Source organism: Filicampus tigris, chromosome 18 (genome assembly GCF_054856515.1).
Source record: "Filicampus tigris isolate MCC_2025a chromosome 18, RoL_Ftig_1.0, whole genome shotgun sequence".
Lineage (NCBI taxonomy): Eukaryota > Metazoa > Chordata > Actinopteri > Syngnathiformes > Syngnathidae > Filicampus > Filicampus tigris.
This window is the reverse complement of record NC_141234.1, coordinates 14266368-14282683: the sequence shown is the minus strand read 5'-3', so window position 1 is coordinate 14282683 and position 16316 is coordinate 14266368. Positions and strand designations below refer to the sequence as shown.

The following is a 16316-nucleotide window of genomic DNA, read 5'->3' as shown; positions in this document are numbered from 1 at the left end:
ATGTCATTTTCAGTCGACAGAAGACAAAATGGCAGCCCCCGGAGATGGCTAAAAACGAGTGCATTTTGCTGCTTAGTTTATATTTCACAAGCGTAAAAGCAGAGCTGGGCACTTGACCCTTTTTTGCTCATCCGGCCGCGACCCTCCACCCTTGACCTGGGTACCCTTCCGACCGCGACCCCCCCCCCCCCGGCCATATTCATAAGCATTGTCGGCCCCTGCCCCATGCATGATGACCCCGCGGGAGGGATGCTAACGGAAGAGTTTTATTTAAAGACAATTAGCTGGCTAACTTACTATTCAAACCTGCTGTGGACACGCTTCATACTTGCCATTTACTTACGTAATCACCCAGCTGCGTGTACTTATTTCCATTGCGAGCCCTGGGGTTGGTTTTGTCGTAGTGGATGATTATTTGGGTCCATTACCATTAGACGACAAGTCTGCAAGCATTCAACAAGTTACTTATTTTCCACACTTCCCCTCCTTCATACTTCCCGGCCTTCTAAATAAAAGCATGCCAGCAAACCACTACACAGCACTTTTGCTATGGCGTATTTCCGGAAGTAGGAAAGTGCATGATGTGCCATACTTGAATGCTGCGCGTAGCTTGAATATACTCCCGGACACAAGTTGTTTTGAAAGAAACCTAAAAAGAAGCCTTTCACCGAGAAGGCTGAGATGAAATTTGGCCGCCTCGCGAGCATGTCACACGCATGAGGGCCGATAAGTGGGCCGGACTAAAATCCACTTCCGACCATGCTTAGTCCAGCCATTTAAAAAAAATTGTCACCCCTCCACCCCCAAAATAGGCATCCGGCCGTACCGGAGGGTCCGACCGGTCCGGCCCAGCTCTGCGCAAAAGTAATCAGAATGCCGTGTTTCAACTAGTGGGTCTGCTGGGAACATATTCTGGAAAAAAACACCTTCAGAAACACCTTTTTAGGAGCAGATTTTGCCAAAATGAAATTTTAATGAGTTGAGTTGATATTTCTGCCCGTCAGGTGCAATGACATGTCTCCCTCTTTTTCCTGTAAAACCGCATCTTTGGGGAACAGAAACAGGCTTACGCCGCCCAGAGGGTCGGTTCAAACAAAAGCCAGTGACGCTATGTGGCGGCATAATCCAAGTGAAACAAAGATTTAAATGAATCAGAAGAAAAAACACATAGAGCACACTTCGCAGCCAGCAAGTCAGAGATGTGGCTCGATGACGTTATATGCGGCGCCCTCACGGTTTCGCCGTGGTGCTGGCCCCACCTGCAAGTGTTTCACAGTGTAACGATAATCCATTAAAATACTCAGTTAATGAGTATCAATTCGAGAAACCATTCATTGTGACATGGATATTTTGTTGTTTAATACAACATATTAAAATTTATAAAAATCGTGAACCCTACACTTTAAATATAATTAAAATGAATATTGTAAATATTCTGACTGGGCCAGGCAGTATAATTTATTGCTAAATGTAACTAGATTTTGTTTGGACTGGTTGAAATCAATGGTAACTAAAATTATGAACTAAAATATGAATTTGGGAACTTATTGTTATGGAATGGATACTACATTCACACAATCATGTACATTCATAGTTGTGTACATGCACAATGCGTATGGCGTGGATATGGGTTATGTATTATTGCCGTTGGGCCAAAACATAAATCACACATTGGTGAATTTCATATTTTTTCAAAAATGTATTCGATTGGTCAGTCTACACGCGTGGCTGTTTTTACACATTATTGACCAATCTAAAGTGTTGAAAATGTCTTGCTCTTTTTCACGATGTAATGAAAATGGTTAAACAAACTTGCCATTTTGGGGATGTCCTGAAATGTGACCATCTTGGAGGTACAAGGTTTTGGCCCAACGGCAGCGATATGCAGGTACTGTATATTGACACAATCCACCATAGATGCGCAAAAGCACACTGTGTATGAGCGTGATTACAGACAAAGTCAATCTCATTACAGTATATTCTTTTGCTTGATAACAAAGAGGTGTTTTCTGTTTTGATGTTACATTGTATTTTTTTGGGTATGAATGTTCCCACGTTTGCAAAACCGGAATAAAAGCAACCCTTATGTATATATTATACAGAAAAGGTTGTGGGCTTCACGCTTCAGCCTACTCCTTTTGAGCTTTGCTACCGGTACTGTTATTCTAGTTTTCAATTGTATATCCTGAGTATTCTGAAACTTAATTGCTCAATAAAGATGATGATGATGATGTGACTATTTATGCCTTAATATTAATTCATACATTCTGTATTTGTGCACTAAGGGCGTTGGCTATGTGTTCACACCTACTGAGAAAGAGAGGAGAGACAAGCTTATTCATGTGTTGTACAATGCGACTAAAGACCAATACTGTCGCATCTCCAATGACTCTGAGATCATCCACTGCTGGGATCGATGTGTGTGGAGTAAGGAGTCTGTCTTTAGGAAGGTGGAAAATGACTGGCAGATGGTATGTTTACTCCTTTGGCATCAGTAAGTTGTGTTCTTCCATTAGGGTTAGGTTACTTTCCTGTGTTCTATTAAGAGTTGCAAATGATAACATTGAATATATGTAACAATATTTGGGTGGGGGGGGGGGGGGGGGTTGTAGTACCATCTAATGCAAGTAAGCATTTACAATGGACTGGTGGAGGAGAAACTGCACATTACGCTTACACAATACAGTATACACAAAAACAGTTTATTTTTAATAATTTTGAATAGATTTTATATATATATACGTATATATATATATATATGTATATGTATATATATATATATGTATATATGTGTATATGTATATATATTTATATATAGATTAATTTCTTGTTACCATCAAGCCCCCAAAGACTCCAAAATCCCTCACTTTTAATTTCTTTTTAATATATATATATATATATATATATATATATATATATATTTATATATATATATTTATATTTATATATATATATTTTTATATATACAATTATTCTTATATCAACATTGACTGATATGAAATACTTTAGTATGTTATGAAATATTTTTCAGCCACATCGCCAAGCTCTACTAAGCACGTTGTTTGAAAAACAGTTTATTTATTCTTTATATCGGTTTATTTGATCAGTTTCATAGTTGCGTGGACTTTAAGTCTTAATATTACGCATTATGTTAAAATAAAACTACCTAAATGTTACCTTCCCCCCCTCCGGGTTCAATCGTAAAAAAAAAGAAAAAGTAAATATGTATCAATCGAACCAATATGAAATACTTACACCATATGTATGGATATGTTGTTGTATGGCAGAGGTGTCATCGTAGTTATGGTTTCCCTTGTTCCCTTGGAGTGCCATTATGACTGTGAACACATTTAATGTATGATCACCTTATATATTAACACATACAGAACAAACAGAAGGAAAGCTAATATTGAAATCAGAGGCCAGTGAAAAAAAAGAATTATTTTTCAATGTATTTTGAAGGGGGGATTGATAACAAAAAATGCTTCCTATATCGCAATGTTTCAAGAAAGCAGATTTGCAATTTTAGGATTTTAGCAAGAATCATGAAGTCGACGGATAAGATTTGCTTTCGCCAGCCACATAAAATGATGTGGTGGGCCACATATGGTCCCCGGGCCTTGAATTAACAAAAGCACATTTAGCAGACCCTTTTACATTCTATGACAAGCTATGACCATCATGTCCATCCAGCCATGCTTTTTCTCTGCTGCTTGTCATTGTTAGGGTCACAGGTCAGCTGGAGCCAATCCCAGGTGACTTTGGGCGAGAGGCTTGGTAGACCCTGGACTAGTTGCCCGAAAGCAACAAGCCTTTAACAATTAATCTATAATACTGCATGGCTTAAGACCAGTGGTTATCACCTAAAAAAATACTCCCAATACCACCATCATAACAACAATATTAAAATATTGTAGCGTAGTAGGCCTAAGTGTACTTTTAAAATGAGGGGGAGGCTATTTCTAAAAAGTATATTTAATATGACCCACTATCACATTTTAACAGTTAACACTTTGTTCAAATATAGGAACAGAGCTGGGCAGTTCGTCCCTGGGCCACCCCTGGGCGGAGGGGTGGGGGGTGACAAATTTTTTAAAAATGGCTGGACTAAGCATGGCCGGAAGTTGATTTTATTCCGGCCCACTAATCGGCCCTCATGCGTGTGACGTGCTCGCGAGGCGGCCAAAAATCATCTCAGCCTACTCGGTGAAAGGCTTCTTTTTAGGCTTCTTTCTACTCCTGCGTCTGCGCGAGCGACAACTGCTGTTATAGGGGTTATGGTATTGCCCCCACCCCAGCCCCCTCTTGTAATGGTATGCCCCAGTTGCAGGTGGGAGGCGCGGGTTACGTGATGTGACAATGAGGAAATACAAACACGCTTGAGCGCACGTTGCTGTCTCACATGTTGCGATGACATACAGTTTCCCACACGGAGACGGATGAGCCACGCAGCTCGTTCCTGCAAAGTCCCATCACTCAAAGTAAACAAGCTACTCACCCACGTTCCCCCTTCGCCGCCACCTTCAAGATCGTTTTCGCAAAAAATTAAATACATCGTCTAGTCATCTCGGTACCTTTATGGTTGTAGCAGGCACGATATCCATTGTTGTCGCTGTCTTCTTGAAGCGACGCCCCCTGACTATTCAGATGCACATCAAGGTGGAGTTCATGCACTTTTTCTGGCGTTCCCTTCTTCCGGAAATACGCCTGCAAACCTGCAGTGTATAGTGGTTTGCTGTTACGCTTTTATTTTGAAGGCCGGGAAGGAGGGGAAGTGTGCAAAATAAATATGTAACGTGACTACGACTTCTGCGACTTCTTCTTCTACGACTCTTCTCTATAATTATTGGACCCAAATAATTATACAATACGACAAATCCAACCCCAGGGCTGGCAATGCAAGGAAGCATGCAGTTGGGTAAATAGTAATGGCGCATAGTGATGGCGAATAGTAAATTAGCCAGCTAATGATCTTTAAAAAGCCTCTGCCGTTAGCGTCCCTCCTGCAGCGACGTCAATCACGGACGCTTTTTTTTTTGGGTCGGGGAGCGGAATGGGGCGGGGGGCCGACAATGTTTATGAATATGGCCGGAGGGTCGCGGCCGGAAGGGTACCCAACTCAAGGGTGGAGGGTCGCGGCCGGACCAGCAAAAAATGGTCAAGTGCCCGCTCTGTATAGGAACATAATAAATACACTCAAATTTTGAGTCATGTCCTGCAAATCAAAAAAATTGTAACAAAATAAATGTTTAAAAACAAACTATTCGAAAAGATTAAGTGCAACATTATTTTGCATAAAAGTTAAATGCAACTGAAATGCATTGTACTGGATAATAAATAAAAATAAAAATTTAAAAACCCTGTAAAGTGTGGGGGGGGGGCATCTTAAAATTTGACACACCACATATGAGTGTTGTTAACAAGCCTGCCAAATTTTACTGTATTAAAAAAAAATCACCAAGTACATGAAATTAAACTTCAAAATGGTGAAAAAATAACTTTCCCTCAACTCTCCAACGCTATGGATGTGTCCGCCAAATAGGCTGGAAACATGCTCTGCTCAACTGTCACTCAAATAGTATGTTCGCACCAGAACTGGGCATTTTACTACAAATTGAGCGTCCGTTATTCGTCATGCGTCTGCAGCGCAGGTACCCCTCTGTCGTCCGACATTCGCCTTTTTTTCCGGGGGGGAAATAGTATGTACTATACGCCAGTCCGTCTCTAATTTTAAACGGGCGTCCGTCGGCGATTCCGACTTAACTTTCACTAGCCCAACCCACCGACACCCTCGCTGGATGATATTCTAACAGAAATAGTAACTCAGTAACTCACAGCGATTTGGAAGCCTGTTCACAGCCTAGTCCATAACTGAAATCTGTCCCCCAAGCAACAGCAACTGAGTATTTTCCTCCCCGCGCTCGGCGCAGCCATCGAAACTGCTCCACGAAAAATAGACGGACTACTGACAAATGGCAGACTAAACAAAGGGGCTTCCATCTCTGCTTAGTCCGTCTATTTTGAAAATGTTCCCGTCAATTGTCAGCAAAATGGGCAGTGACGGATAGATGGACCGGTCCGTCACTGCACAATTCTTTCCATCACCAACTTCATGACAATAGTATTGTTTTAAACACTACATACATTTATATTATTATTGTTAACCATGATCACTCACCTCGTTGTGCTACCATCAAAGAATAACTTTTCCCACAAATAACTACCAATATAATAAACAAGAGTTTTATAACATATACCTATATTAAGGAATGATCCAATATCATTTTTCTCAACACTGCTATATTTCTTTCTGCAGGTGTATATTGCTCGAATTGAAGGCTCCTCTCTTGGACAAATCAGCTGGAAATTTGATTTTGCTCCAGCAAAATTAAGTGTAAAGTCTGTCTCAATCAGGGCCAGCAGCCAAACTTTCAATTTTGGTGTTGTCAGCTGGCTCTTGCAATCGGGCATGATTACAACTGAGTTTTCTGGAGGTATGTAAGCGATCTTTATTAAATATTGCACAGTGTGACTTGATTTGCTGATTTTCTCTTATATTTAAACTTTCAGATGGGAGCATGCAGTCTTTCCAGTGTCTTAACAGTTCCTCTGAGTTTACTGTCACCGCGCAGCTCAGAGGTGGTGAAGGAAATGCGTCATGGCAGCACTCTCAACTTTTCCGACAGAGTCTGAAGGAGACAGAAGAGTCTTCATTTGAAATGATCATTCACCTACAAAACACATGAAGATCAAAATCCTACCTTAGTCATTAAAGAGGAAGTCTCGCCCCCAAAATTCTATGCAATATGTTTTATGTGCCTTCGCTAGTCTAAACATGGCATTCTGATTAATATTGCGTTTGTGGAATATGAGTTGAGCAGCAAAATCCACCTGTTTTTAGCCATCTCAGGGGGCGGCCATTTTGTCACTTCTGTCGACTTGTTGTCGACAGAGTTGCTCAGGGCTCAGGTAACGACCAATCACGGCTCACCAGTTTTCTGAAATTTAGCCATGATTGGTCGTTATCTGAGCCCTGAGCAACTGTGATGTAATTTTCAGTCAACAGCAAGTGGCAAAATCCCCGACACCCCCCCCCCCCCTCCCCCCAGGTGAACAAAAATGGGTAAATTTGACATTAATCAGAATGCCATGTTTCGAATAGTGGGCCTGCATAGGACATATTCTTGAAAAGAACATGTTTGGGTTGACTTCCGCTTTAATTACTGTTGAGCAGTATATCTGTTTCAAATATTTTTGGGGTTCTTTTAGAGTCCAATTATGTAGAGCTGAATTTTGTCACTGTCAACGCTGACAAGGTAAATCTTTCTAGAAAAAAAAAATCAAATGTTGACTAATTACCTCATTGAATTTAAGTCATAGATCCCGTTACTGCGCTATATGTCATGATAGCGCTGACAGTCAACCCAGCTCAGTTTGTGGAAGTCGCCATGCTCTCAATGTTGTAATAAATGTTGAATAAATATCATTGGAAAATGGCCTGGGTTTTCTTTGTTTCATTTTGCCCTGTATATGCACGACCATGTCTGCTTTGTTCATTTACCTAAAATGTTTTTAGATTTTGATAAAATAACCGAATTGAAAGGTTAACTTGACGTAATGTTTAAACCTTATTACCGTCTTGCGTTGAAACAAACTGTAACGAAAATTTCTATTGGGTGACATCTCGATTCGTCTGAAAAAGAACACACCTGATTGGTTGCTCTCCCTTCACTCTGATTGGTACTATGTCTCGCAAATGGCGGAACCGGGCGGCCAATGCTGCATTTAGCAAACAATCCTTTCTATGTTTGTAATTTCAGAAATCTGTAAATATATGATGTGGGCATTTTAGTTTGTAAGTCTAAGTTTTATTCTTTCGTTCTTACTTTTGCTAGCTAAACTGTAATCATATTTAATGTGTTGGCGTTGAAAATAATATTTTGACATAAGTGTCCTGGTTAGCATCTTTGTTGGAAGTTTAGGCCTCGAACGGCTGTTTAATGGTATTTAACAATAGCTGTGACCAAATTTTGCATGTTTTGGTTGATTTTTTTTCTTCAAACCCAATGAAAAACAACAAGATGGGAGATAACGTTTCGTTAACTTGCAAGTATTGAGACGTGATTTGTAATATCGCTGTAATTGAAGACATCTTACGGGCAGCACCATTAAATTAGAGGATCACAAAGGAAGATGTCCTACGACGCAGCAGGAAGCGGTGGGATTTCTACTTGGACGGTAAATAAGTCGCCGGAAAACCTTTTTTTTCTTTATGAGAGTTACATATACACGCGGTGTATGGGTTATTTCCGTAATTTGGGTTACAAACGTGGAGATGTGTGTCGGTTTTACCTTCTCCAATTGGGCGAGACGACAGCAGCCAGTTGTCTGCGCTGAAATCTAGAATACCGGTACTTACGACTGAAAATACATTTCACTAGCATCAAATAGATATTTTGAAAACCACCATCAACATGCGTGCCTTGCCTTCTTAATTTGGAGGTAAAAGTCACTGACGTAATTATACATTACTGCATTGGTTCCCAACCTTTTTTTGTCTTTAGTACCCCTGATACTATGAGTACTCCTTCGAGCTTCCATGCTGATGATTCTCCAAACATAGAACGTAACACAACAGATTAAATGAAAATCATTTTATTTAGTCTCCTTAATTTGATAATGGAATTCTATGGCATTGTTTTCTTTGTGGCGGCACGGTGGTCGACTGGTTAGCACGTCCGCCTCACAGTTCAGAGGTCGTGGGTTCGATCCCGGCTCCGGCCTCCCTGTGTGGAGTTTGCATGTTCTCCCCGTGCCTGCGTGGGTTTTCTCCGGGCACTCCGGTTTCCTCCCACATTCCAAAAACATGCATGGTAAGTTGATTGGATACTCTAAATTGCCCCTAGGTGTGATTGTGAGTGCGGATGTTTGTCTCTGTGTGCCCTGCGATTGGCTGGCAACCAGTTCAGGGTGTCCCCCGCCTACTGCCCAAAGACAGCTGGGATAGGCTCCAGCACGCCCCGCGACCCTTGTGAGGAGAAGCGGTACAGATAATGGATGGATGGATGTTTTCTTTGTAACTCAAATTAAACATGCAAATACAAATGTTGCCTTGAAAATATTTATAATACAAAATATAACATTTACCATACACATGCACAAAAATAATAAAAACTTGAGGTTCTTTGAATAAGTCAATTTTAAACAGGCATTTAAACTTTAAATATCAGGAGCAAAGCAGTTAAAATATTATTCAGACCCACTGTTTTACTTTCTTTTCATCAGTCATCTGACCTTTAATGAGACACTTGAGCTCACATGCGACTTTTGTGATTTTGACATGGCTGTGCTCCTGGGGAAACTAGTTGTAGCACACATACCATTTTATTGATGGGCTTATGAAATGACTGGGAATATTACTTATCACCTTGGAAATAAATGTTCTCATGCACCTCCTGCAATATCCTTAGGAGTACACATGCCCATGGTTGGGAAACACTGCATTACTGCATGGACGTGTAGTAATTAGAGTTAGTGCGCAAGCCACCCACAAGACAATCTGTTTTAAACTCATTCATTTTTGTATACACTGATATAACAATTGGTATTTGTTTAGTTTACAAGTGCACGTATTTTTGGAAACATCACATTTTAATGTGTGATATACGGGTATTTATAAGAAACGTTGACAGTCTGTTTCTGTTATATGACTTTCCAAAAATGTACATTGTACACTAATCCCTGAAACTGAGGTCGTGATTTAGGTGTAACAACGATAAATGTTGATTTTGTATCGTATTCTACATAAGAACAGTCCAGTTGTGATTGATTCAATGCCCCGATAAAGTTTACTACTTAATGATGGGCAATGTTCAAAATTGGCCCATGTTCCTTATGGCTTCTTACAGTTTTCAAATGATTTTCTTAAAACGTGAAAGTACTAGTTGTCAAAACTGTCATAACTTTGTCATAACTGAGCACTTCACTTAGGTGTTGGTAGTCACGTGTCTGTTCTTGAATTTGTCAATCTTTTCAGGAGGCAGCAAATGGCAGGGGTGTAGCTGGTAAGATGGAAGGGGTCAAGAAAGATAAGATAGGCTCCAAGCTGTCTGTAGAGAGAGTGTACCAAAAAAAGACCCAGCTTGAACACATTCTTCTTCGACCTGACACATACATTGGCTCTGTGGAGCCCATCACACAGGTAAGTCAAATTGAGACTGTACAATGATGCATAAATGCCTGGCCTGCCACCGGGCCACCCGCTGCTGCCGCCCGCCAGTGCTGCTCCCCACCCCCAAGTCAGCTCAGCCCTGGTTCAGAGGCAACTTGGTTGATTCTGCCAGTAGCATATGCTTGTCTCAAAGATTAAGCTTCGCAAGTTTGGCTTGTAATAAACCATAAGACATAAACACATGGCTTGTAACCTAAACTTGTAACTTTTCAAGCCTTTGTATGATCACAAGGACACATCATTATACACCATCTGCTGTTGTGATAATTGGAAAAAGCACTCCTGGCCCTTCATAGGGGATCTGTAATGTTCAGCCTGTCCAGTTTGAGTATGTATCTCATTAGGTTCTCTTATCAAAGTAATATGTGAATTCACTTTGACAGAAAGTTGACTGAAAAATGCTAATTTTATCAGTGCTGTCCATTGTAAATCCTTCATCTGCTGCCGCTACAATCCTGCTATGGCTGCGTAAACACATGCACGTGGGTCACGTGACCTCTGGAGCTCTATACTCCCTGGTCACACACTGACAATGAGCACGCCACGGCCATCTACCTCGTAGTAGTAGAGCAATTACACTTACGTAATATAGCAAAAAAAAAGCATGTTCACCGGGGTCAGAACCATTATAGTGAATGTGGAGTGATCATGTTGCCTTCACATTAACATGCCCCCTTTTTCTTTTCAACAACCAAACCCGAACCTTGATGCGTGAACCATCTCAACACTACTTGAAAATGTACAGTTACTGTTGCTGTGACCTACAGCTCCTAAAAGCCCCTATCCCACTGAGTGTTCGTTCGTTCAATGTCGCAAATGTTTGCAAAATGTATGTCATATGCTAATAGTTTTTGTGATTTTTCTTGTCGCAAGGGAATTTTGATGTTCAAAAATATAGGCAAATATTTGGCGAACATTGCGAACCCTGACGAAAACTGATGTGAACACAAATTTTTCTAGGTTCGCAGTCGGAAATGTTCGTCCCTCTGTGGGAAAGGGGCTTCACAATGCATTATTTTCTTTCATTCATGACCCTTTCTTTCCCTTTCAGCTAATGTGGGTTTTTGATGAAGAGGTTGGAATGAACCAGAGGGAAATTACCTATGTACCTGGACTATATAAAATTTTTGATGAGATTCTTGGTAAGTCAACAATTGAATTTTTTTGGGGGGTGTCCCTCTCCGATCACGTGATGACAATGGTGTGGTGTGGCGGGTGGTAGGGGTATGGGGGGGCGGTCGGTAGGGGATTGGTTGGGGGTGACCACGTGATTGTCAGCCAATCAGGGAAAACGATTGGTTTTATTTGGTTTCTGATACTTTAAAGATAAAGTGACAAAATAATTAAAAACGTTTAAGACATTGCCAGATTGAACATTCATTCAATAATAGCTTAATTTTATATTACACAATACAATGTTTTTTTTGTTGTTTTTTTTTTAGTGGCGGTATAATCAAAAGTTACCATAATTGAGCCAACACACAAAAAGGCACGTCTGTATCTTTTTGGAAAAAGAAAGACTTTTACGCTTGTTTAGAACAAGGGAAACACGAACGATTACGTTTTTCCAAATGTTACTTTCATTTGTGTGACTTATAATTAGGGCTGCACATAAAACATTTGGCATACTTCTCAAATGAGCTCATGGATTAATTTAAAGACTTAGAGAGCACATCTGGGCAAGGGGCAAGGCATGTGTATAAATGGCATTTTAATAGAAAGTACAATTGAATACATTTCTTTTTTTTTTGGTTCAATTTTTTTCCCTTCCTAATTACAACAACAAATACCAGGGCTACACAATAGCGGCTTATTAAAACAATACGATTTACAGTTTTATAAAAGACATTGAATTCATATTAAACACAATTGAGTTGTGTGGCCCGTTCGAAAAACTAATTGCCCACGTCTGACTTAGAGTATGTGATCAGTTACCGTACTTAGCACATTTTTCTAGGGCAGCTGTCCACTTTATCTTCTTGCACGACAGACTAGAGGTGTGGAAAAAAATCGATTTGCCTATATATCGCGATTTTCACTGGCCAAATATAATATCAATATTTCAGCTTCTGATAGCGATTTAATGATGGCAGTGTGTAACCCTCCATTTTTTTTTCAAAGAAAATGTGCAAAAACACAAATAATAAATAGAATGTTTTGAAGCAAATAGTTTTGACTCCATTTGTCCTCTGATCTATATCTTCTGATTAACATATACAGCAACTTCATTTCTCATCAATACATGTCATTTTGATTTTAACTGGGTAGAACAACACAATATCGCGATATTGTGATAATATCGTATCGTGAAACGTATTGTATTTCAACATCCATGCCAATACTCACCCCTATGACAGACTGCTTTCGTGTCAAGATATATTTTGACGGACCATCGAAGCTGCAGCACAGTGACATAGAGATGACTGTCTTGCTGGCAACTCTCTTGCGACATGTTCAGCCATTCGGCCACATTAAGGGGAGCCAACCTAGTCAATCCAGCTGCCACAATGGTTGTTCATAGGGTACTAAGCAATGCATCAGGATGGTCACTTTATAATAATAACAAGTAATAGCAAACACGTTATACTGTCCAATGAATATCAATGCATTACTTAGCTTTTATTTGCTTCCCTCAGAAGCAATCATTGTGGCGGTCGACTTGACTTCGAATTGAGGCTAGCCCGATCTCGTCTTAGTACACAAAAGCGCAATGTCAGACTTGAACTGGAGCGCAGTAGTCAATTTCCAGTTCTCATGCATACCAGCGCACTGCTTATGTGCATCCCTGCTTAGAATGCAATTTAATTATACAGAATGCAGCCAGAATCCATGACTGAGAGGTAGCGTGGCTGGTCCGGTTACCGGAGGGTCCCCTGTTCGATTCCCGTTTTGTCTGAGTCATGTGTTGTTGTTTCCTTGGGTAAGACACTTCACCCACCTTGCTTCCAATGCACCTCACACCTAGGTGTGAATGTTGGGTGGTGGTCGGAGGGACTGTAGGCGTACACTCGTCAGCCTGCCCCTGGACAGCTGTGGCTACACACGTAGTTCGTAAAGTCACACATTCACCAGAGTGTGTCACACATTCACCAGAGTTTATGAATAATGTTTCCATTCGGATGCATTATTATTATTAAATTGTATTCATTACTGCATCAGGGTTCCCACTGTATCCATCCAACCATGAATCTAAAAAAAGGCGTTAATTCGAATTAAAGTGTTAACCCATGGTCAGTAGGATTTTATGATATTAAATTCCCAAATCTCAAAATGAATTAAAATTTAAAAAAGTACAAAATACTGTCATGGTAACATCCCCCAGTCATGATAGTGAACCCAACAAAACACTGATGTGGTTTTAGTCAGAACATTTAAGAGCAAAAGCTCATTATTTACAGAAGAAGACCGTCTGTCCGTCACTGATGGACAACCGTTTTGCTGACGTTAGGCGATAGACGGGAAATTAAACAAAAAAATAGCAAAATACGGACCAAGCATACACAGAAGTGGATTTTCGGCCATCAATGAAATCATCACTAATAATCATCACGAGGTCAAGTCCAGACTGACCTCACAGTCCATCACTGACGGACGCCTGTTTTGCTGATGGGAGACAGAAACGCAAACCGCCTTTCTCACATGGGTTGTTTTGACGGCATGCTTCCTTGAGTAGACTGCATTGACTGTATATGTACAGCAGGTGGCGGTATGGACCAAAGAGAGAATCATGAGTTAATCAGGCTGATAGCAACAACTAATTAATGATCTAAGAGGTAATAAAGTAGCTTTGAATACAGAGACAGTTTGACAGAGAAGTTCTTGTGAGTCAAGTTTTACATTTCTATTTTTATTTTTTGGAAAGAGTAGGGTTAGGAGGTCATGAAACGTTTTTTTGCAGCCCCCCACATTCCATTTCAGAAGGTGGCAGTAATGCATTCAAAAGTTTGCCAACCGCTAAAAGACAGATGAAGAAGAAGAAAAAGACGAAAGTCAAAGTGGAAGAATAAACAGTCATTTATTGTCATGACAATTTTATTTCGGTTTGCACGAGGACTAGGAAACATTTTAATCCACCAGGATTGTACCTTTGGCAACAATTTGACACGGGTTTCTGGTTAAAGTCAGCAAAATTTTAAAGTAAAACTTTTAAGCGTTAAAGCGGCAGCAGGCTCCCACTTAACAGTTCAGTAGATTGGCAAATAAGTGTAGGCTGTGTGAATTGTCGAATGTATGTGAGTGTAAAGCTGTTTGAGCAGCCGGATTGACAATTGAGTGACTGGTGGACCTTTGACGTGAACTGACGGATTTGCGGTAAAAATAACGTGACGGACAATTACAGTTTGGTTCGGTTTAAGAAAATGACGGATTGAGGTACCCAGGCTGCTGAAGGATGACGAATGACGGACCGAAAACCTTAGTAAAACGCCCACCTCTGGTTATTTATACATTGTAACAACTGGCCAACATTGGACGTGGGGAAAATTGCTGAATTGTTCTTAAATTTAATTTCAAACGGGATAAAAAAAAAAAAAAAGTCTTAAAAGGAACCCCGAACATATCGGCAAATCGGTCTCAAAATAAAACTACTGACCTCTACTATTAAAACATATAGTTACAATTATATAATGCTTTCTTGTAAATTCAAAAATCTTGTTTGGTTACAACATAATTTGACGCACAGCGGCCACCATGTTTTCACATGTGAAATACATTCTCGGATAATGATGTGACATAGTGGCTGCTGCCCACATTGTTGCCCTCTGCCAAGCAAAGCAAAACAATTGTGAACTATTAACTAGCATCAGCAAAAAGGAGTCAAAATGCAACACTGCTCAGTTTTTGGATGCAATCTCTAATCAAAGCATAATAAAGGAAGTGAGGTAAGCCTCCATAGCTTTTCTAAAGAAAGTAATAAGAAAACAGTAGGGGGATGCGATTGGAAGTGTCCACCTGTCCAAAGACCCGCGGCTGTGCTCTTGTCATTTTAGCCCAGACACGTTCGAGGCCTTATATTGCCCGTCCAATGTAGCTGTCTGTAGCAGTTTGGTTTGAATTGAAAAGGCTGAACAGAGGAGCTCATCACTGCTAGCATATTGCTGCGACTACTAAAAAAAACAGCGTGCAACCGTGTTACGTCACCATACGATGTACTGCATATGCAAAGAAGATTCCTGCAAAATGTATTACACTGGAAATTATTTTTATGTTACTAACACACAAATAAATCAACAAACAAAACAAACATCTTTACAGTCTGGTTTTCTTTTAAAAAGTCTTGAATAGAAGCTGCCTTAATCTGTAGGAACCCTGTTTATTATGAAAACTCAGATCAAGAGAGTAGACATGTTTTCATCATGGACTTGTTGTGCCTGTCACCCTGATTGCAGTCCAATAAAATATGATACCTTTTTAAATTCCTCCTATACAGTCAATGCAGCAGATAACAAACAGAGGGATAAAAACATGAGTGCCATTAAGATCAACGTTGACCCGTAAGTACAATGTTGCAAACTAAGTATAGATTTTCTTTTAGCTGAAACAGAGAGATGTTTGTTATGAAGACATTCTCTGAAAATCTGTGACATTCTTCATTCTGTGCTAACTTGATGTACTCATTAATTTTCCTCTAATCCACTTCCACCAGTGAGTCCAACACAATCTCTGTTTGGAACAACGGTAAAGGAATACCAGTGGTGGAGCACAAAGATGAGAAAATGTATGTTCCAGCTCTCATTTTTGGTCACTTGCTCACCTCCAGCAATTATGATGATGATGAAAAAAAGGTCACAGGTGAGTAGAGGCCACAAGGTACATTAGGCCAGGGCCACTCAAATAAATATCCTAAAGGCCGCAAATAAATGTTTTGATGAGTCAAAGCTCTATTTTTCAAGGTCATTCAGGTCACATAGGAACAATAATATGGACACTTTCAAAGCAAAATGTGATTTTCATTTAAAAAATTTCGCAAACTGAAATGTAAAAAAAAATCTCAATTTTGGCATTCATTCAAATCCATCCATCTATTTTCTGTATGCTTGTCCTCACCAAGTTTATTATCGTAAACAAAAATGAACAAAATAAAAAC

The 16316-nt window shown here is 40.1% G+C and overlaps 2 protein-coding genes and 1 long non-coding RNA gene across 4 annotated transcripts in view; 2 read left to right on the top strand and 1 right to left on the bottom strand.

Annotated features, from left to right (window-relative positions):
• The window catches only part of ngly1 (N-glycanase 1), a 39011-nt gene extending 31515 nt beyond the window's left edge, over positions 1–7496 (top strand). For both annotated transcript variants that reach the window (XM_086013916.1, XM_086013915.1), the window contains exons 10-12: positions 2286–2471; positions 6317–6494; positions 6571–7496. In XM_086013916.1, coding sequence (XP_085870042.1) covers positions 2286–2471; positions 6317–6494; positions 6571–6746 — 540 coding nt within the window. In that variant the 3' untranslated portion in view covers positions 6747–7496. The remainder of the gene's footprint in view (positions 1–2285; positions 2472–6316; positions 6495–6570) is intronic.
• On the bottom strand, positions 695–8382 carry LOC147132656 (uncharacterized). The gene is made up of 3 exons (XR_015082015.1): positions 8353–8382; positions 3256–3338; positions 695–1259 (listed from the first exon to the last, which is right to left on the bottom strand). It is a non-coding gene; the product is annotated as an uncharacterized LOC147132656 (long non-coding RNA).
• The window catches only part of top2b (DNA topoisomerase II beta), an 83233-nt gene continuing 74651 nt past the window's right edge, over positions 7735–16316 (top strand). The window contains exons 1-5 of the mRNA XM_086013910.1: positions 7735–8238; positions 10037–10201; positions 11283–11373; positions 15660–15723; positions 15876–16021. Of these exons, the coding sequence (XP_085870036.1) occupies positions 8194–8238; positions 10037–10201; positions 11283–11373; positions 15660–15723; positions 15876–16021 (511 nt within the window). The 5' untranslated portion in view covers positions 7735–8193. The remainder of the gene's footprint in view (positions 8239–10036; positions 10202–11282; positions 11374–15659; positions 15724–15875; positions 16022–16316) is intronic.